The sequence below is a fragment of the Eutrema salsugineum genome, unplaced genomic scaffold (genome assembly GCF_000478725.1).
Source record: "Eutrema salsugineum unplaced genomic scaffold, Eutsalg1_0 scaffold_9, whole genome shotgun sequence".
Classification (NCBI taxonomy): domain Eukaryota; kingdom Viridiplantae; phylum Streptophyta; class Magnoliopsida; order Brassicales; family Brassicaceae; genus Eutrema; species Eutrema salsugineum.
Window position 1 is genome coordinate 5,827,682 of NW_006256342.1, and position 22,220 is coordinate 5,849,901.

At 34.7% G+C, this 22,220-nt stretch overlaps 4 protein-coding genes across 4 annotated transcripts; 2 read left to right on the forward strand and 2 right to left on the reverse strand.

The window, feature by feature from the left end:
• Window positions 1–2,919: 2,919 nt before the first annotated feature.
• LOC18009102 (tRNA 2'-phosphotransferase 1) lies at window positions 2,920–4,696 on the reverse strand. Its single transcript, XM_024152123.1, is given in 8 exon segments — window positions 2,920–3,189; window positions 3,267–3,323; window positions 3,416–3,538; window positions 3,617–3,671; window positions 3,860–3,952; window positions 4,023–4,170; window positions 4,263–4,343; window positions 4,440–4,696. Coding segments are annotated over 8 exon segments (735 nt in total). The 5' UTR covers window positions 4,493–4,696; the 3' UTR covers window positions 2,920–3,064.
• A 6,053-nt stretch (window positions 4,697–10,749) lies between these two features.
• Window positions 10,750–11,805, forward strand: LOC18009023 (adenylate isopentenyltransferase 1, chloroplastic). Its single transcript, XM_006391076.1, has one exon. It carries the CDS (start codon window positions 10,750–10,752, stop codon window positions 11,803–11,805), a length of 1,056 nt encoding a protein of 351 aa, XP_006391138.1.
• Window positions 11,806–18,689: 6,884 nt separating this feature from the next.
• On the forward strand, window positions 18,690–19,311 carry LOC18009205 (VQ motif-containing protein 8, chloroplastic). The gene has a single exon (XM_006391077.2). The coding sequence runs from the start codon at window positions 18,789–18,791 to the stop codon at window positions 19,221–19,223; it is 435 nt and encodes a 144-aa protein (XP_006391139.1). The 5' UTR covers window positions 18,690–18,788; the 3' UTR covers window positions 19,224–19,311.
• A 1,572-nt stretch (window positions 19,312–20,883) lies between these two features.
• On the reverse strand, window positions 20,884–22,119 carry LOC18009099. The gene has a single exon (XM_006391078.2). It carries the CDS (start codon window positions 22,023–22,025, stop codon window positions 21,096–21,098), a length of 930 nt encoding a protein of 309 aa, XP_006391140.1. The 5' UTR covers window positions 22,026–22,119; the 3' UTR covers window positions 20,884–21,095.
• Window positions 22,120–22,220: the final 101 nt, after the last annotated feature.

Here is a 22,220-nt window from a genome sequence, read left to right on the forward strand (position 1 = left end):
TGGCTGAGAGGAGAATACTGTTTAAAGTCCATAGGAGAAGAGGGGTCCAAAAGGGGGTCAGATATGGTTTCGGGATGGGTGATGGGACATGTGGGGTGTGGGATGAGGTTTGGGGAAGGACAGCAGGCGGATGAGGCATGGAAGAAGGGGATTCCAAAGGTATAATGGCAGGAAGGGGCTCGGAGGATGAACCAGAAGTCGAAGGTGGAGGAATAAGAGAAGAAACAAGGATATAAGCTTTCTTCTTAGAAATTGGGACCCAAGTAGTGGAGATTAGGAGACAGTTTTTAACAACATATCCAATTTTCTTGCAATGGGAACAAGAAGGAGGGAGCCAGGGTAATCAATATCAACGATGACAATTTGGCCGTTTTTTCTTACATATTCCACAGCCTAACGTAATGGCTTTTTGGCTTCAACTTTGAGATGTCCAACCTTCAGACTGACTAAGGTTTTGGTGAAGTCAAACGTTTTTTTGGGTTCGCCTATTAAATTGGCAATGAGACCAAGCCCCTTGTTAGTTCTCAGGTCCAGAAGGACTCCTTTCAGGTGTACCCAAAGGGGAATGGAATCAATGGCTATAGTATTTTCAGAGTGATTTTGTTTCCACGGTTGGACATGGAACATTGAGTGGAACGAAGGAATGATTTTGTTTCCAAATTCTTCTCTCCAGACTTTTCCCCTGATGTAATCGTTGGGTAGTCTGATTAGCATTGAGTGGAACGAAGGAATGATATGGATTTTGAATTGTTTTCCTTGTCCCACATGTCAACATGGTTGACGACACTTTGCACTTGGCCAAAAGCAGGAGCTATACCCTACAATGAAATCTTTGTGTTCCTCTGCACCTTCTTGGAACACTGAATCAGGTATGAGTACTCTCGGCTTCCCTTAAGGGGACAAGAAAACTGGGGCTTCTCTCTTAAGACTTTTATCATTGTTTGCCTTTACTTATTGAGCCCATGAAGGACCAAGTTTTGCAAGGGCGAGAGAGTTACGGGTAGTAGCAGCTATTTAGGGAGGAATGAGCTGAGATGAGGGTTGAGACGGAGGGCAGTTATGAGGTGGTGGGAGGGCTTCTGAAGATTGAGGAGGTATAATTTGGCTAGAGGAACAATTTATAGGTGGAGGTGTAGTTATAGAGAGAGGGATACTCCGAGGAAAGGAAGGACCCTCGGGAGGCTTGGTAGAAGAAGTGGGGATAGATGAGGCAAGCCCAAGGGAAGGAGTAGATAGAATGCTGTCACCAATCGGGTGTCACCAGTCGGGTGAGCCTCAATAAATGTAGAGGCAGTTTCAACGTGCACAGTAACCGAGGGAGTGACTGTAGCAAAGGGAAGATCTCCAGATCTAAGGTTCACCAAGACACCAAAGGGTTCAGCAGATAAGGAATTTGGTTGAGTAAAACTGTCAACAACAGTATAGAGGGAGGCAAGGGTGGATAGATTATCGGATGGGAGCTCAAGCAGAGCAGTAAATGGAGGGGAGATAGAGAAGGGAGAGGAAGGGCGAGGGAGAGAAGGGAGAAGAGAAACCGGGAGGGGGGGAGGGGGAAGTGGGAGGAGGAGGGTCAGGAGGGCGGAACAGACTGCCTCTGGTGGAGGCTAAAGCTGGAATTGAGCTGGGATCGAGGATGTTGGAGAACCAGAGGTTCGCCATCTGTCTCAAATTTTTTTGGAGTACTCGAGAAATATAATTTAGTAATCTTTCTCCTTTCTCTTTATCGACAATAAAATTTCACTCTTTCTTCATACTCAATTTTCAGAGACCATAGGTATGTAACATATTTTAAGGAGGTTAGCAAAAAACAAATGAAGAAGTAAAAACTGTGAAAGAAAACGTGAAAGGAGATGGGGTGAATGAGAAGAAAAACGTGAAGGATGTGGAAAAGAAATGTCGTCAAAAACAATTTTTCTAAAAAACAAATTTTGAAAATAAATAAGGAAAATAAATAATTTGAAAAGGAAAAAGATATATTCTGTAAATTTTCTACACCTGATCTTAGCTTTTCGGAGATTTTGTTGACTACTTTGTATAATACTTCTACAGTTGTAGAACACATAGTTAACTGTAGAATTATACTTCGACTAAGTTGTAGAAAAATGAATAAATTTTAAAATATGATTTCATAACTTTGTAGAAGAGAAAAACTATAGATAAGTAATTCTATATATTTCGTAGAAAACATATAAAATAGTAAATAACATATTCTATAAATTAATAGATTTGTTGCATATACTTTCTATTAATTCGTAGAGCATTGGTAAAACATTCTTAAAAAAAATTTGTTTCCAAAAAATTAATATAGAATATATTTTTCTTTCTTTTTCAGTATTTACCCAAAATTTTAAGATTTTAAATATATTTTTTCAATTCTGAATTAATTAAAAAGAATATAAAATTTTAAAAGTGATAAAACTTAAAAAAGTATTAAAGGGATAATATTATAGTTTTTTTTATCCTATAAATACAATTGCCCCAATTATTCAATTTGGTCTAACTCATTTTGATGCTTGATGATTGACTAATAAAATTATAATGGTTTGAGAAGCATTAATTAATTTTATGAGTCAATTTGCAAGTTTCCAAAAAAGGGTTTTACTCCATCGCAGATTTGTGTGATTCGTCCTAACTCTCAAGGTATCTATCACTTGAAGAGTGTTACCGGAAACAAAATCGTGCGAGTTCTGAAATCCCACGGCTTTTATTTAACCCTGATCATATCTGTTATCTATATGCTGTAAAAACATATATATAGGAGGAAACTTAAATACTTTTCATTGTATTGTTGTTGTTGAAAAAAGGTCTTGCTCCTGAGAATCCTGAGGATCTATATCACTTGATCAAGAAAGCAGTTGCTATCCGCAAGCACTTGGAGATGAACATGAAAGACAAAGATTCCAAATTTAGATTGATTCTTTTGGAGAACAAGATCCACCATCTTGCTCGTTATTTACAAGAAGACCAAGAAGCTTTCATCAGCTGGTTTTGCTTTTTTACAAAAAGATCACATTTGATCTCGTTCACCAAAGAGTTGCAAGAATATACACTTATGTACAACAAATCAGAAAAGTATTGGTTGCCGATTAGGCCAAGACTCGATCTTTTGGAAGTAATAGACAGGCACTAAACCATCAATGCCTTCAGTCAAAATCACCTTGTTGTCTGAGATGTAAAACGCAATCCCATCTGAATAGAGGAAAAATGATATATATTGAATCTTTGGAGGGTTATAGCAACATTGTTAAAAACAAGATTCTCGTTACCTTCAAGAGCTTTCTTGATGTCGAGGAAGATTACAACATTAACATTCCTTCTCATACCTTTAGCCAAATCATGTCAAAATTTGGAATCAGATACAAATGCGCAATATGCAATAATGCAGGAACAACAACGACAGGATCAAAAAAATTACCACTTATCACTTCACCATCTGTCGGCAAGCCACAAGAGAAGTGAACATGGAGTCTATTTATACGCTTTAAGCCAGATGCTAAGATTGATTCCAGATTCTTCCTATAAGTTCCATGTTAGCATACTGCTATGACAGAAAATTCAAATGAATATGAAAAAAATTATGCGATACAGAAGAGGAGTCAGAAGTATGTGCTTTTACTTGGAGCTTCTTCCGGTGACAAGATTGGTTTAAGTAACTTTCCGGATTCGACCCTCTGCACAGAAAGACATAAGAAACCATATTGTTCAAAACTGGAAGAAACAAATCACCGCAAATAGAAGATCAAATGGTCTCAAAAGACACATCTTCTGCAAATAAATTGCAAAGTCTCAACTTTCAACACAACATATCAAAGATCCTGAGAAAAACGACCAAAATGCTCTGAGGAATGAGGATTTGTACCGTGGTGATCGAGTGGCCTTGATTTGCGCGGATCAAGAGCTCTGCATTCTCTTCTATGAGGCTAAAACGTTGTTTATTGTCCCTTCTCACTGCCTGCAACAGTTACTACAAATCACTTAAAATGCTCGTAGACAAAAACAAAATGAAGAAAGTGAAACTAAACCTCTCTGATTTCATCAACTGTGTGTGACTTCAACTGAATGTTTGAAGATGTTTTCAAACTCAGCTTAAGCAAATCTTCAACTTTAACAAAACCATCACCTCGCATGTTCAAGCTCAGCTCAGTAGCCATATGTCGCAAGATTCTCGTCCTTATATTATCAATCCATTCAAAGAGAATCAAAACTGAGCTAAAAATCTCTATACAAATCTCTGAGTTCGATATGATAATGATCACACTTACAAAAGTCTTCCCAGCGAATCGATTCTATCTTTTCTCCCTCCATGATCCTCTCGATTGTCCTCCCTCTCATCTCCTCTTCCTCTACCATCAAAAACCAATTACTAAATCGACACCAAAGCTCACACTAATCAAAAGAGGACTTGTTGACTTTTCGAGTAGTGTGAAAACGAGAGTCACCTTTTGCTGGATTGAGAACGTAGGTTTGGTGAAAGAATCGAGACTCGAATCATCCATGAAAGCGGAAACAGGAGATAATTTCGGGAAGATGAAGTCGAAGACGATAGAAACGCTTTAACGGCTCACTCCATCGATCGGAGTTTCGTTTCGTGAAAAAATAACAATCGCCGGCGAGGATAGTCGTGTTACAGCGACGGCTAGAGAATTCCGATGGCGGTTTCGGGAAAGGGAAGAGTGTTGACCGAATATCAACAAGGAAAGTCAGATTGGGGAAGACGAAAGAGTCCCCAGTAATATGAGCGAAATTTTTCACCCGCTAACAAAAAGAACTAATGTTCATATTAAAGCCCATGACTAACTTATCGGGCCTAAGCCCAATATTGTCGAAGTTCAGATAATGTTACATCATATGGATTTAATTGGACATTTCACAATGAAATCATTTTGTTTTTTCTGATTAAAATATAGATAATTGTGAATAGTCCAATTAAACATGTGTATATTTTGTTCAGCTTTGATTAGAGATGTCAAACGGGTCAACTTGCATCCAATTAACCCAACCTAATGTGGTTTTAATTTTTTTGGGTTTGGCGAACTGGTCCATCATGAGTTGCGGTTCCAAATTGATATGTCCAAACTCGATTTGTCTATACTCTACAGTTTTGCGGGCTGACCCGCGAGTTCATACTTATCTTCTTCATTTCAAAGTTTTTATGGCATTTAAATTTATAGAACCAGAAAATCTGCAAGAAGAGAATAAGGTTTTGCTCGTAACTGAATCACAATATGCATAAGAAACAAGACTCGATGAACAAATAAACAAATAAACAAATAAACAAATAAACAAATTCGATAAACCTCTTATACAAAACTCCTAGCTCAAGGATGCCATAAGATTTGAAAAATCAATTAAACTGTAAGAATAGACACTTAGTTTTGAAAAGCAAATAAATTAATTACAAATAATGATACACATCAAAATTTGTATTTTAAGCTACAGAACCATCAAGATACAAGCAACAAGACATTCACATATAAAATCAAAGAAAAATAGATGAGCAAAGCTTATTTGTTAATCCAGCGTACAAACTAATGTGATTCTCAAGCAAATCTATTTATTGTCAATTCAAGATTTAAGCAATACTAAATTACCTTTTGCCTCGCTGCGGACAAAATAAAAACCATGTCCATGATATAGTCGATGAGCAAAACTAACATTTGACCAATCTCATTTTTTCCCTTTTTTAAAATCCTATAAGAAGAATACATATGAATTTTAAAAAAAAACAAACTTATGACATTAAACTGAAATTAAAACCCTAAAAAAAATATTAGTAATTTTTGGTTTGAAAGACAACGACCAGATTTTCTCCCAAATTTAAAAATCCAATCACAGAATCTGAATCAAATCGAATATAAAACACATACCAGTTTGATGATTCTTTGATCTCGTTGAGATAAAGTTATCACAAAGCCCAATAGCTGAATTGTATGATTCCACTAGGTTTCTATTAACTTCATGAAATTACTATTTCAAAATCCACCAATTAAAGATGACAAAATTTTTTACTTTTTGAGTTTTACAAAAAAGCATCAAATTCTGCGGATTGAACCGCAAACCCGCGGATCCGCTCTGATCCAACCCAAAAAATCCAAATTTCATGCGGGTTTGGACCACAAAACCCATATTTTATTTGGACAAATTTTATGAAACCTAAGTCCGCACCACTGTGGTTCTACTTGGGTTGGGTCGAATCTGCAGGTTAATTTGACACTTCTAACTTTAACCAAAACATTAGATGAATAATCTTATTGTTGTGTATATGTGCTTTAACAATGCTATATCCAAATTTGTTGCACAAATATTTCAAAGTCAAAAAAATGATTCGACTCATATTTGAGGAAAAAAACTCATTCATCAAAATATAAAATTATAGGTTTAACATTTTGTTATAATATATATATATATATATATATATATATATATATTGGTAACTTAGATTTAATAATGACTGTTTTGGTAATGTATAGTTTCAGTTTTCATACAATTCGCGAATCTTCAGATTCGATTCGTAAACAAATAGCTAAAAATATTTAAAATCACAAAAAAAAAAAAAATCTCAGAAAATTTAAAAATTTAAAGAAAATGAAAGTCGAAAACTTATATAAATATTATTCATATGTTTTAAAATTGTATATGAAAATGGATCAAAATTGAATCAAGATATTTTTTAGTCAAAATACCTATGTACAAATTGTTTCAAAAATCTTATTTTTTCGAAGTGGATTGGTCAAGTCTCGAATTAGATTTTGGATCTCGGATATTTTTCTGAACCGTAAGTCCTTAACTATATTTTTTAATATATATGAGAGAAGATACAAACTTTAGAGTAACAATTATTTAAAAATTATTGAAGAAGGTGTTCAGTTGAGTTGAGCTTGAGCATGTAAATTAAATAGGAAAATTATTAGTTTACCTACGCTGTACTTTGTTTGGGTCTCAATACAGTTTGTTTAGGGACACGCGTGTGGAGAGTCAGAGCATGACAGCATGTGGATGCTCAAATTGCAGAGAAGATTAAATTCTATTTTTTTTCAATACTACTATATTAAAATAAACATAACTTCACAATTTGATGGACATCATCATAATGTTCTGTTTCCTCTGTAAACTTTTGAGAAATATAATTTCTTTCACAACAGTTGTTGTTTTTGTCTGAACTTTTAATTACGTCATTAGGTACCTAAACCTCGTTCTCTACTTTAATAAATTACAAGACCCGAGACAAATAATTACTAGCAGCTTGTGGTGTATCGATGGTATATCTTATCTATATTGAAGCTAGCCTTGTCGTCTATTTCAGCATGCAACAAAGTTTTCTACAGTTCTGGCTTCGTCACTATATCTATGTTGTTAAGTTGTTTCTATGAAGTAGCTGATGTTTTTGGATGAAGCTCTTGCCACTTACCTTCAAGTTCAACGTGGGCTCATTATGATATAGTTTTAGGTAAAGTGCATATGTCACATTTTAGAGTACTGTATAATTTGATGTCTCTTGGTTTAAGTTGTAAAGCACAACCTTGTTATTTGATCCCACTATTGTACAGCATGCATGCTGAAAAAGAGTCAGTCTTTCTTATTTATACCAGTTTTGTTTTCTATTGCATACATGGATATTGAGTTGTTGAGAAACGAAACCGATAAACCTTAGTCGAAATTCAACTCACCAATTGTTTTTTTTTTCTTTTCTGACTTAGAAATCAGAAGTCACCTATATACTAACATTTTCATATAACTCGATTTATCATATCGCTGAGTATTAAATGTATAAGCAATGATTATTCTATAACTTCAGTTCTAATGCTACACTTTTTGGACGTATCTACTACATCATTTGGTTATTATATTAAAACGAAGTTAAAGTATGAAAATATTAGTATATATGTTCCGTAAGAGACAAGACCTACGGCACTTAATCATCATTAGAGCCATAGGTTAACATTAATTAGATACAGGTACAATACAGGTCCGGATGATGAGTGTATTGAGTTGTGCCGAAGTCAAGTGGCGGTTTTGTACAATTTTTATTTGTCATTTATTTCAAATTATTTCTAATCATCAATTTATCGCCATACGACTCTCTTCTTTGCTAATGAAGCATATTCTTGAAAAAAAAAAAAAACTGAAGGAAATAATAAGATTCTTTTCTATTACAATTTGAACCATGTTGTGAAATAATGCTCTATCATGATCTCAAATCAAAATACAACAATGCTCTAACATGATTTCAAATCAGAATTTAATATTCGAAGTTCAAGATGATAGATATTTACAATAAAAAAATATATCACTATAGTAAACTAGTACTCAAACAGAAGATGAGCTTTTTAAAATTATGTTGTTAAAGTGACTAAATAATCTTAATGATTTCGAAATATTATTATAATTTATACATACCACAGGAATGCTTCTGGGCTTATATAAAAAAATATATAAATGTATATAAGAAACAATAAAAAATATATAAGAAAAATAAAAAATATATATTTACCTCAATTTTTTATTGTTTCTTGTTTTGCCTAATTTCATCGCGAACTTACACCACTTTGTTATCGACAAACAATATATCATTTATTCGCCTACATAATGATTTAATTTTATTTTATAGATTTTTTTCATACGTGCAAATCCTTACAGTACATATGTCGTTTAGATATTATGGGCAATGCCTTCTCAATTCTCATAGTAGTTTATTAAAAATTCACATTATAAACTTAATTAGATAATTCACATATACATTAGATCACCAATATATGCCCATGTACTTTTTTAGACATGCATATGTAAATTATGTATCCATCTGAATAGGATGACATAAAGAAGACCCAGCTTGGACCATTATTTATAATTTAGCAATTATATAAATTTTTTCAGTCTCGTTGGATTTAATGTCGGTTCATATATATTATAATAACTGATGATAATGTGGATGAAAGGGAAAGTTTTAGTGAAGTACATACATTACATGAATAAGAAAACATGATTAGTATTAATAAATATTAGAATTTCTTGTATTGGATTAGAGAAGCCGTTGACTTTTAGGAAAACACTGGAATTTATAAAATATCTAATCATAACTATAACTAATTCCTATCTAATCTAACCCGCAAGGAGTAGCTAGATAGATGATATAGTAGCAAACGTCAACATCATCAGCTTACGAGTTACGACCAAACGCAAGAGACCATCTTACTTCAACGTAAGCACATATAGATTATTCCCGTCGGCCATGTCTTTGTTGTATAGAATAAGCATAGCAACGAATTTCGAAAAGAAAAAAAAAGGATTGTTGAAGATAGTATACGTAGTTATCAAATAAACGTAGTTATCAAATAAACGTAGTTATCAATGAAATTAAAAATGCGTAAACGTACGAGGAATACAACAAAATGCACTTCGAGTGATCATGCATGTTAGTGTATTAGTTGTTTTATGGAGTATATTTGGCATTTGGTATCGTGGTAAATAGTACATATACACTAGATTTCATACATTCTCTTAATACACGATTCAAATCAGGCATGACTACTAGTACTCAGCTAGATGGTTGTGAAGTTGTTCGTTTGTGTGTCTAGATGCAGAATTCATATGCCTTATATGCATATATTGTTAATATACAACTATTTTCACCCAACTATATCCGAACTAATCAAACGACAAAACATACAATATATGTTTCCTCGGAAAATACGTACTACTCCAAAAATTTAGTGTGGTAATACTGCGGGACTTAAGGAATCATGGAAAATAGAATCGTAGAATCTAAGTTTAAAAGTGTTTCGACAAGATTATGTGATTGTTAACAAGCAATAAAACCGTGCAATTAGACAAATATTAGTCAAAGATATGGAGTGTAATTCTTCGGTTTAGAGGAGGACAGATTTGGATCATTGCTTGTAAGTTAATTAAAAGAGTAGAGTTTTAAACAAAGGAAAACACAATAAAAGAGTGGCTAAAGAGGCATGAGATGTTTGTAATTCTTGCTCGCAATAGCCAATGAATACTCCCACGCGTCTCTGTTTTACACACACCCATCACTTGTTTCTTCCTCGTTCTCCAATATTACGCTTCCCAGGCCTTGACACGTGGCATCAACATTTCATATGCGTTTAAAACGCAAGTTATTTATTCCCTTTTTTGCCATTTGTATGATCTATCAATAAAATAGATTCAGTTTGTCCTCTCAAATTTTAAATGATGGAACCCATTAAAATACAAAACCAAAAAAAAATTTTTGGAACTTAAAATGTTTCCCAAAAATACAAAAAAAAATAAAAAGGTTTAATCTTTGGACTGTAATATACTATGTACCTGAAAATAGTGATGTTTTTTTGCTTTTGTTATTTTCTAGGTTATATTCACGTCTATAGACAAAATGTTTAAATTCAGAGGCAAAAACTCTCACTGACTAATCATGTAACTGCGTTTTTCTTAATAAAATTTGTAAATACACACAATTTCATGATTTATTTCTCCCTATTCCTCCCTATTTCTCCTAAACCCTCTCCAAACCCAAGACCGAGAAGCGCAGAAGTAGTGACGCATTAGAAGTCGACAACCTCCATTGAAGTGAAGCTCTTAAGCCAAAAAGAGACCGAGAAAATAAGAAATCGAGAAAGAGAGAGAGATTTATAGTGTGGTGCATCGTTACAAAAAAAAAAAAAAAAACCAAAACATAAACAAAATCCGTACGCCAAAAAAACACAGATTTTTGTTGTTTTTTTTGGGTTTTTGTCTCTTTTCCGTGCGATGACAGAACTCAACTTCCTCCCATTACTCTCCGATCGTCTCTCCACAACGACGGCGACGTCACCGTCTTTCTCCTCACATTCTCTTCTCCCTTTCACAAGACGACGAAGAAGACAACATCCAAACCAACCCGTCTCCGTACGCATGGAGCAGTCACGACGGAAAGACAAAATCGTCGTCATCTTAGGAGCAACCGGCGCCGGAAAATCACGTCTCTCAGTCGATCTCGCCACTCGTTTCCCTTCGGAGATCATAAACTCCGACAAAATCCAAGTCTACGAAGGATTAGAGATCACAACGAATCAGATTACGATCCCGGACCGTCGCGGCGTTCCTCACCACCTACTCGGTTACCTCCGTCCCGAAGACGGCGAACTCTCCGCCGGAGATTTCCGTATCGCCGCTTCAAACGCCGTTTCCGATATAACCTCCCGTAAAAAGGTCCCGATTATCGCCGGCGGATCTAACTCCTTCGTACACGCACTCCTCGCCGAGAGATTCGACCCAAAGTCCGATCCTTTCGCTTCCGGGTCGTCGGATTCTTCATCAATCTGCCGTGATTTGCGTTACGATTGCTGTCTCCTCTGGGTAGATGTGTCGGAGAGTGTGCTTTTCGAGTATCTTCTGAAACGGGTCGACGAGATGATGGATTCGGGTATGTTCGAGGAGCTATCCGGGTTTTACGACGCGGTTAAATCGGGTTTACCCCGGTTCGGTATACGGAGAGCTATAGGCGTCCCGGAGTTCGACGGTTACTTTAAAATGTACCCACCGGAGAACAAGAAAGGAAAGTGGGACCCAGCGAAGAAGGCGGCGTACGATAAGGCGGTGGAGGATATCAAGGAGAACACGTTGAGGTTAGCGAAGAGACAAATAGGGAAGATTGAGAAGCTGAGAGACGCGGGGTGGGAGATTAAGAGGGTCGATGCGACGGCGTCGTTTAGAGCGGTTATGATGAGTTCGCCGGAGAAGAGAAGAGAGTGGAGAGAGATTTGGGAGGAGCAAGTTTTGGAGCCAAGCGTAAAGATTGTGAATCAGCTGTTGGTGGATGATTAGGTTATTTTTCCAGCCATTTTCCAGCTCATTTTTTTTTTGTGTTTTCAATTAACAAAAACAACATTTTTTTGGTCATTTATAAGGAAAAAAAAACGGGTTCGTTAAAAGATTTAGAAAAAAAAGGATAAATTTTTTTGGGTTTTTCTTGCTAAACATATAATACATAGGATCTCCACCATTTTTGGTACTCAAAACCTCCGATTTATCTGAAGTGATGGGAGAAAAAAAAGTTAAAAAAGTCCCATGTGAAGAAAGAAAAGAAAGTTTTGATCTATAGGGAAAAACAATTAGGAATTTGACAGCTTGTAATTGTTCCTAGTCCTGCACAAATGTGTGTGTGAGAGTAAGAAATGCGTATAGAGAAGCAACGGCATGGAGAGAGGAGCTCAAGTTGTTGCTTGTTTAGCGTAAGAACAAAATAAACCTTTTTGTTGTATTTTTTGTTTTTCTTTGGGGGGATTATTGGAAAATCTCTTTCTTTTATTCTCTCTTCTTTAAGTTTTTTTTTTTGGAAAAAGTCGAGGGTCCCTAAAACATTCGGCTCTCTATGCGTCATCATTTCGTTTAATGTTTTTTATTTTCTTGCTTACAACTAACTAGATCGTGAAAGGAAACGAAAAATTGATTTTGCAAAGAAAATGTGTATGAGCTTTTTCATATTTCTGCACTTCATAGGTCTAGTCAAACTAAATGATGCAACTAGAATCAAGGTGGAGCAAAAAGACATACTAATTTCTCATGCTTAGACTCGGAAACAGAAATCTTAAAAGATGTAGTACAACAAAATAGAAATAATATCATTACAAAACACAAACAATTCATTTTTGCTGTGACAAATCTCATATATTGATTATTAAGGAAGAGAATGGTCTTTAATTCTCCAAGGAGTCAGTCCGGAATCGAGTAACAAACAGTCAAACATGGGAAAAAAAGGTAAACCTCTTACCCTTACACTACGCACAAAGAAATGAACACAAAATATCTTTACAATGTGGAATCAGCATAATGGAAAATGAGAACATTTTTTTTGCAAAATAGACGGAAACGTTAGCCAATCTTCTTGATCATCTAACATTTTGCAACAATTCATGAAAAAAAATTAGCCAAGTTTTGTGTATAAATAAGTATAACTTTTTGCAACCAAAATTTTGCAACCTGAGCCGCAAGGAGTTATCAGATTCAGACAGGCCACGAACTTACTTGAAGTCAGAGATGACAACTATTATTAATCCGAACGAAATCCTCCAAATCTATAAAGACAATCTTAGATAGATCTTATTCGACTAATTTCTAATGATCTCTGTAATGATTTGTTTGGACTTTCTAGCTCCCCTTTTTGGTCGAAGTTATTATAATAGTATTTTAACTTCAACTAAATCTTCATCATAATACACACAACGAGCGGATGGATTCTTATACACCTTCCACACGACATTATGTTCCACATCTACTTAGCCGTGGATCTAAGCTCTCGTCACAAGATATTGATTCTTGAGTTTTAAGTGCATGCACCACGTTACGATTTTAAGAAAAACGATAATTGTTTATAATATTACTTGGGACAAATATGGAACATAGTTTTAGAAAACTCATTGTTTGTGACCACGCGTGGCACGGTTTTAAGACCAAGAAGCTAAATTTGTGTTATCTTTGGATTCGTTTCTACTGTGTGTTATTATTGTAAAACACTCCGTGCAATATATTTGGTCGCTTAAACTTTGGTCCGACCGTTGTATCCCTTAAAGAGTTAAAGGCCTAGTATCCCTGATGAGTTTTCGGACATTTCAACAAAACTTAGACTGCTATATTATTTCCAATACAAATTTTTGAAATTACAAAGTATATTTCATGCAATAAATTTCAATCCTTCCATCGATCTCTATCACTCATTAATATATATATTTTCTCGTTGTTATCCATTGTTCTTTGGAATTATGTAAAAGCGTCATCATTTGTGATGGTACTTGATCAAAAAACAAGACAATAATATTGGCACGAAAACTGTACTGCAGAGGTTGCTATCAAAACTTTTTACCATTGATATAGGTTTGGTCAACAACACTTTTATATACAATTATTTCTTTCATTCTAATCCAAGAAAATGAAATATTTACCTAGCTAACTCATAGACATCTCCTTTCATGTTCTATTGGATGTTAGATTGTGTATTGCCCGTAGTGTAAATTTAGAGTAAGGGGTCCCATAGTCGCATGTATTGGTTTTATATTTCAATTGGCTTACGTACTATGCCAAATACTTACTATCTTTTTTTTTTTTTCCTTATTGACATGCTAGTTACTCCTATCCATATTTTGGAAGTGTAATCTTTTTTATCTTCTTAAAACCCGGACATATATACATATTAGTAGATACTAACTTAACACTTAACTCATATATACTCCACTTTTTGAATTAAAATAAAATAACCAATATGGTATGTCTTGAGTGTAATAATTTGTAAGAAAGTAAAATGTCCATTTTATCATAATTTTGATCATACTTAACCCCCCTGAGACAACTAGGAGTAGCTTGAAATTGGTTTCTTTCGAAGCATTGTAGCAACAGAAGGCTGAATCCATTAGGCTGTCTCTATCAGACATAATAGCACATCTTTCTGATCGATTTAAATGCATGTGGGAGAATGAGAACTTGTCTTCTTCTCTAGGAGTTTATTTAAAATTAGCTTTATGTACCTTGTCTTTGATGATTCGTATTCCGTGGGAGGACACAAAGTTTTGTGCATTATTTTATCGTTGGTTTATAATTTTATTAAAAAAAATATCATCACCTCGTAACAAAACCTAAATTTACCTAAATATTTTTTACGGCTAATTGTATTCATTGATATCAAATCGAATATACAAAATCATTATACATCAAATTCGAAAAAAAGTATAACATAAACAATTATATGTACCATATACGACGGTATAACAAAAATATATGAATACTAATATAAAGTTAAGAAGATTTTTTTTGCTGGAACCAAGGTGGCCTAGTGGTTAAAAATGGTCGTATTTTGGGATCTCCACGATTTAAAGCCAGATCTACAACACCATAAGTTTTATTTTTGGTAATATAAGAAAACGAAACAAGAAAAATTCTTGAAACACACAAGAAGTAATATTATATCGTAGAAATATAAGGTTTGATGACACAGACTGGTTTGCTTGGTCTCGCCTGTTAACTTCCATAATCCTATTTGCATCTCCCCTGGTTGGAAAGGAAGCTTCTCTTAATCTCCAAATTGTCTAAATGCATGCAAATGACAGCTTTACATCAAATGGAAATATAACTATCATTTTCTATCAGATTATTCGGTCTTTGTTCATATACAATAATATAAGGGTCTACGATCAAAGTATACGGACTTCGTACAATTGGATTTTTGATAAGTCAAAAAATTTAAAAGTCAAACCATTTTGTCAAAAGATAAAATAACTAAAAGTCAAACTCTTAACACATGCCATAACTAAAACAAATAATTATGGCATGCACAAGCGTATGGTAGTGACATGCGACTTATGGTCGAAATGTCTTGTATACAAGGGTGTGTATCTTCATTACAATAAAATCGAAATCTTCAATTTTGTGTTCCATGGGCCTGCGTGAAGCAAAAGATAAAAGAAAGAAGTTTATTGGAAATAGGTACGACTACATTGTAGGGAGAAATGATTGTATAGACATTGGGAATCCCAATTTGGACTGCATCGGTTTTATTTTTTTTCATGCATCCCACACTATTTATTCTTAGTTTTTTGGCTCTCTTCCGTATACAATTTGATTAATTTTAATCGCTACACAACTAGAAGTCTAAAACAATATTTACGTAATTTCACATAGGATCACATAGCAACGTATAGTGTGAAATTTTGGTAGAACATATGTGCAGATAAGTTTAGTGTTTAATGGGTTATTTAGATACACTAAATACACGACAATTACCTTATCGCTTTACCAGGCTCATGCCCATTAGTTGTTGGTCTTCATTGACCGTCCAATTGTCCTTTTTCTTCTTTTTGTCGTCTTGAATAACTATGCGGCACTTTGTTAAAAACAGACACAACTATGATCATATGTGTGAGATTCCGCTCCTTTCTTCTCTTTCGGGAACTACACGGACCGGCTATCAAATCTATGAGATTTCGAATCCGCATTTCATCTGAATTGGTTATCAGCTCTGAACGTTCTTAATCGTCTTTACCAGTGAGTCCAACGTCTTTTCTAAGTTTGTGGGCCTAACGTCCTTTCTCTAGGCCCGTTGGTGTATCCCTGTCTAACGGTCGGGAGTCGTTTGGTTCGGAAGGCTCGTAAGACTTGTTTACTATCCTTGTAATCACCATGTGATCTTTCTCCGTGCTTTTGTCCTCACTCATACGGTACCATAAACTATTTCCCGATATGTCACCCATTCTGAGACTATTCCAGCTTAAGCACGTTTAACTCTGGAATTCTCTCAAGACACTTGACCGAAAAAAATAAATGTATTTTAATAACATAAATAACCAAATCAATTCTTATAAATCTTTTTTCATATATACTAGAAAGATGTTACAATATGTTTCAATTGACAAAAGAGCAATGTTGTTGCTTGAAGCAAGTAAAAATTTTTTAACCAAAAAGAAAATTATAATAACAATGAAAATGTAAATAAATGTAAGTGACAACGAATAAACAAATTAACAAAAAAAAACTAAGAGTAGATCCGAGTATTGTAATAAGTAAAGCCAAGATTATCGGAAACTGAATCTCACATGACTTAATCAAGTACTTATATGATTTTATTTCCCTAAGCACACTAATTTGCTTCCATCAAATATAGCAAGGCCTAAACAAGCACACTTAAATCCAAATGTTACATGATGCTATATTGCATGTGCGGTATCTTTGCACATGATCCTATTTTCACGATGCCTCAGCTGTTCTGTTCTAACATATACAGTATAATTCCAAGTTTTGGCTCGCGACTTGTCGCTCTTTGCTTTGGAATTTCAATCTGTACAGTTGTTTTACGTGATGCTTTGGCTCGTGTTTGGGCTTCCCACTACTGGTAAAGTTGTAATAGCATATGTCCTATTTTTCTTTCTAACCCATTAAAAAGGAAAGAGAATAGGACCCATGTGTAATATTCAACAGAAATTATTGTGTACAACAGCTGAATTTATTATAATGTCATGTAACATATATTAATTGAGTATTTGTTGGAATTAATTAAAACGAAAAATTATTACCTTTTTAAAAAATAATTTTAATAACTTTTTTTTTACATTTTAGTAACTTACATCCTTGAGATATTTATGAAGCTGAAGAAAAATATGTTATAAGAAAAACACAACTATTCAAATTTTAATGTGTGATACTACGCATGTAGTAAAAAATGAATCCATGCAAGAAGATAAAATTCAAAATAATTACTATGAATAAATCCTTGGCGAGATATATGTACTCTTGATGTTGCTTTGAGATGAATTAGATCTCGTAAATCTTTGTGCCTAATTCATTTTCTATTCCATAGATCTTTCATATGGTGGTGAGAGAGCTTGTTTGCACAGTTTGAATCTGATTTTGTGAGATATTAAATTTGAAATACGTACATACTCCACACAAAATTACAAATGATCTATCTTTTTTTTTCCTCTGACAAATGATCTATCTTTTGAAATGCTTTGAGTGGTTTAACCTTTTTTAGGAATCTTTAGATGCTTCTCTTTTAACCTTATTATTTCGCAACGACTATTTTGGTTTGTTATTTTATTTGTACAAAAAGACGTTTGACTTTTGATAAACAATTAGGGTTTTATACAAGTCCCTTCAATTTTCATGGCGCAGCCGCACGTACACATTAATATAAATATCAAATATTATATCATTATTTTGTAAGTATCATTAATAATTAATTATTGCGTGGACATAAACCAATATATTGTATATATCTTTGTAGTTAGGAAATTGTCTGGAACTACCCTACTTGTTACAATTATCATTCAACATACCTTGGTTTTGGTTTTTATAAAATGTAAAGACAAGGCAGTAAGCTATTTCAAATTCATAATTCTCTGGCAGGTTTTGTCTTCAATATATGCACATGACAAGACGGAGTCTATATTTTATGTGTAAGTACTTAAAAATAAATAAAGATATATAAATAGCTCAATCGGCCTGGATAGAGCAAAAGTCAAATTCTGTCTTAAGATATTAGATTCCCCATTTGAACTAGAAAAATCCTCTGTTGTTTTGTTTATTCTTCACAAATAATATAGTATATATGTATATAATAATTTGTAGATTAATGGTTTCAGCTGCCTGTAAGTGGGATTAATCAAAAGAGGCTGATAATTTTGAACATTTTGTAAATTTTCATATTACGGAAAAGGAGAAGTGAAGCCGTTTCAACCATCTGCAGCCAACCTTGCATATTCACAGCTAGTAATATTCAAAATTCAAAGATGAACGAAAACAACGAACTCTCTATCTAAAGAATATTACAAATTCGTTTTAGATACTATCGAACATTTTTGAAATGATCACTACAATTTACAATGCATTAAACCATTTGCAATAAAAATTGAGGTTGTAGAGAATTACAAAGGGTAGATACAGATTACAGAAAACATAAGAAAATATATAATATTGAAAGTTTTAGAAAATATTTAATTTTACGGAACTTAAGAAAAAAGGCCATGATTTTTTACAAAAACTAAATCATCGATAATAAGTAGGATATACCTGAGTGATATCATGTTACTATTCAAAGACAAAGACCGTGTTTAATCGTATCTAAAGTCAATGGTCAGAATCGTTGGCTGCTATATAATACAGTTTGTTTTAATTATACTTACACGCATATATATAGTTCTACATATAATCTTTTTAAAGATGTCTTGTCCGAATACACAAATCAACAAGAACTACATTTATCTTCATTTATCTTTGCTTCTCCATCTCTAGTTCTCTATTTACACATTCTCTTGATATTAATCACCATGATTCCGTCAAGAAGTCATGATATCAACGTCTCACGTCCTCCGTCGCTAAAACTCGCCGGAGAATCCCACTCCATCAAGAAAACGACGACGTGTAACGTCGTGAAGCATCCACGGCGACATGGACGGACAGCTCCAGTAATCATATACGCGCACTCTCCGAAGGTGATCCACACGCGCGCCGAAAACTTCATGGCTTTGGTTCAGCAGCTTACCGGTCTCGAGGAGATCATTAGACGGAACCCTAACGACGTTAGCGAATCTTCCTCTGTAGTAACGGAAGAGGTCAACGTCGGTGATGATGACACGAGTCAGGAGAGACAACAACGACGAAACTTAGCTGATATTCCATTGTTCACGCCAAGCTCGATGACCTTGTTTGGTTCTCCAACTCAACTTCTTTATCTGTCACCAAACCGGACCGATCTGGTTTAACAAGTTCATAAAAGACTCCCCAATGTATACTTTTATAGTTTCGTTTCATATAAGCTCAATTATGCGTTTATTTGTTTGTTCGTTTGTTCATCCGTTCTTAAGTTGTTTCACTAATTAGTCGTAAATTATTTGGTGTAAATGATACTTAATTTCTCTATTTGGTTGATTTGAAGCGAACCAGGTTTGGAGTTTAAAAGAAAATTAACATAAAAAGAACCGTATATAATAGAATTAGGATGTTCAAGATCAAATTACAACACCATAATTAATGTACAAGTTAAAATATGTTGAACTTTTCATATTTAACATAGTTTGAGAGAGTCAACACGTGGTGTGATAAAAATTTCACTTTAACCCCCTAAAATTTCATTCTAATGTGTGACATTCATATAGCAAAATTTTAGTAACATAAAATTTCTGTAATATGAATATTTTTCGTTTTCCTTTTTGCAAAGTTATGACGTATGAGAATGGTCGATAATTGTAATATGTTCACGTCAAGTCATATTTTTCATCTAAAATTAATACCTCAACATGTTAGGGCATTTCCAATGTATAGTTTCTAGTAACTCCAAAATAGAGTTGTGTTTTACTCCAATATAAACTTCATTTTTTTTTTAAATGAAGTCATGATAAAAAAATGGAGAAACTCTATTTTGTGCTCCATATTTGGAGTAACTTCAATTTTTACTCCATTTTAGAGTAAGATATGGAGTAGGATTGGAAAAAATGTTACTCCAAACTCTATTTTATAATAAAATTTGGAATAAAATTGGAGATGATCTTAGATGAGACAAAAATTACTTGTCTTCAAAACTCTTCATATATTTTGGGATAATTTGGGCCTTGTTGTTGAGGAGACAAACTCAATATATTTTTATGTTCGTTATAGATTTAGGGCCCGTTTCATAAAATCTACCACACCAGCATTTAATTAGTTTTTTTTTTTTTTGTTTCTTTGATAAAAAAGTACCATTTCAAGTCCACTATGTTATTTTCTACCACGATGCTTATTTTCAATTGAAAAAAAGAACGGAATTTGTTTATCTTATTTATTGAGATCACATTCATGTATCATCCAGTGGAACCATAAAGCAAATATAAGATGTAATAATTTTTTGGGGCAAAACATGATTTTCAATCACAATTAATCTAAAAGTGAGCTTACAATGAACAAGCACAATGTTTGTTCAAGCTAAGGAGTCGGCTTCGGCAACATCAGCGCGAGGGATACAGTTAAAGACAATAACACCAAAAGAAAGTATACTCGATTTAATATTAATTCACCATGATGCCATGTAGATCCGAAAACGTTGTACCACAGGAAATGACATTGATGAGTTGAGAGGAATCTGATTCAACTCTAATCTTCTTAACTTTTGATCTGTTCAAATACATATGGAGTATATATCTCTTTCGTTCTGCATAATTCAAATTTCAATATGGATGGTATGGATACTTACGGAATTAAATTCCACCAACACCAATCATACGCATATAGTTCACGACATTATCTTCAAAAAAAAAGTTCTTTACCAAATGCGGTTTCTCCCCTAAATACTTTAATATCATCATTTAATTGTTTGTTTGGAAACGTAAATAATAAACAACTCGTAGCCGGCCACACACAAGTGAAGTACCCGACCAAAACACACGAAAATATTAAATAACCTCAGCCTAAAGGCTGGTTTTATTTATTCGAAATTATATTTCGAAATATAAAAATTTACGAAGAGAAGCAAAAACAGACAAATTTATTTACAAAATGTTCGTCCTTCTCGCGTTTTCAACATTTTCGCGTTGAATCTTTCGCCGTCCTTACATTTATAGACGCAACCGTCCCAATCAACAAATCTCATTAAAAAAAATCATTTAACGCCTCTCGTCAACGAAACCGTCACCCCCGATAACGACGTCAGCGTCCCACCAAGTCTCACCGTCTGATTCCGTCAACGCGCCGTTAAACCTCCTCAGATCCCCCACCGCGATTTTCCCGCTGACGTCATCCCTGACGTAGATCTTCTCCACGCCTCCGACGTCGACTCCGATTATATTCCCGAGCAACCTCCCCGGCTGTTTCCACTCCGCCAGCAACGCCGGCATACGAAACCCGGCGCGTGGATCGCACGCCTCGACTTTAACGCCGTCGGTTCCTTTCTTCTCCGCCGTCAGAAAAAACGACGACGAAGAAGAACCGCAATTCCTGAGAAACGACGACACCACATTCCGGCTATCATCGTCGCCGTCTCCGTCGCCGTCGATATCCAGATGATCCCAAAGCTTCACGACTCCGCTGGATCCGATCCCGGCGAGATCCGGCCACGAGAACAGATCTCCGAAACTGCCACCGAAACATGTGAAATTCCCGTTTTGCCCCTCATTGTAATAATCTGATCCTTTCACGCGGAAACCTCCGTTGACCATTCCCCGGTTATAGATCGAGTCAACATCTTCTTCTTCATCCTCGTCTTCTTCGTCTTCCTCGTCTTCGTCATCTGAAGAAGCCAGCGACGAAGAACACGAAATATCGGAATCGCTATCGAAATCATCGAAAAGAGTCGGGGAAGTTATCGAGACATCTATTTTTCTTAACCTAGAAACTAAACTCTTGATTCTAGCGACGAAATTTGTGAAATAAGCTAAGAAAGCGATAATCAAAGCTCCCCATTTCCAGAAACCGTAAGCTTGGTGTAGCTTTCCGAATCCGGAAACAGCGACGGATCTAGAGAGAAACGAAGGATCGTTAATGGAGTTTATACCGACTTCGAAATCTCTTATTCTATTAATCACCGGAACCTCCATAGCTGTAAAGGAGAGAAAACAGTAATTAGGGGTTTTTTGAATTTTGTTGAGAGAAGAATGGTTGAGATTTGAGAAAGTAGAAGAAGAGGATTCAATGCAAAGAGATGATACAGAGGTTTTATAGAAAAGGGAAGAGAGAGAAGTGACGTGTCAGATAACTAGTGGAAGTGTGGGAGAGTTTTTTGGGTACACGTA

Bases quoted from the DNA above. Each gene is read 5' to 3' on its own strand.
- LOC18009023 (XM_006391076.1), top strand. From the start codon at position 10,750: ATGACAGAACTCAACTTCCTCCCATTACTCTCCGATCGTCTCTCCACA.
- LOC18009205 (XM_006391077.2), top strand. From the start codon at position 18,789: ATGATTCCGTCAAGAAGTCATGATATCAACGTCTCACGTCCTCCGTCG.
- LOC18009099 (XM_006391078.2), bottom strand. From the start codon at position 22,025: ATGGAGGTTCCGGTGATTAATAGAATAAGAGATTTCGAAGTCGGTATA.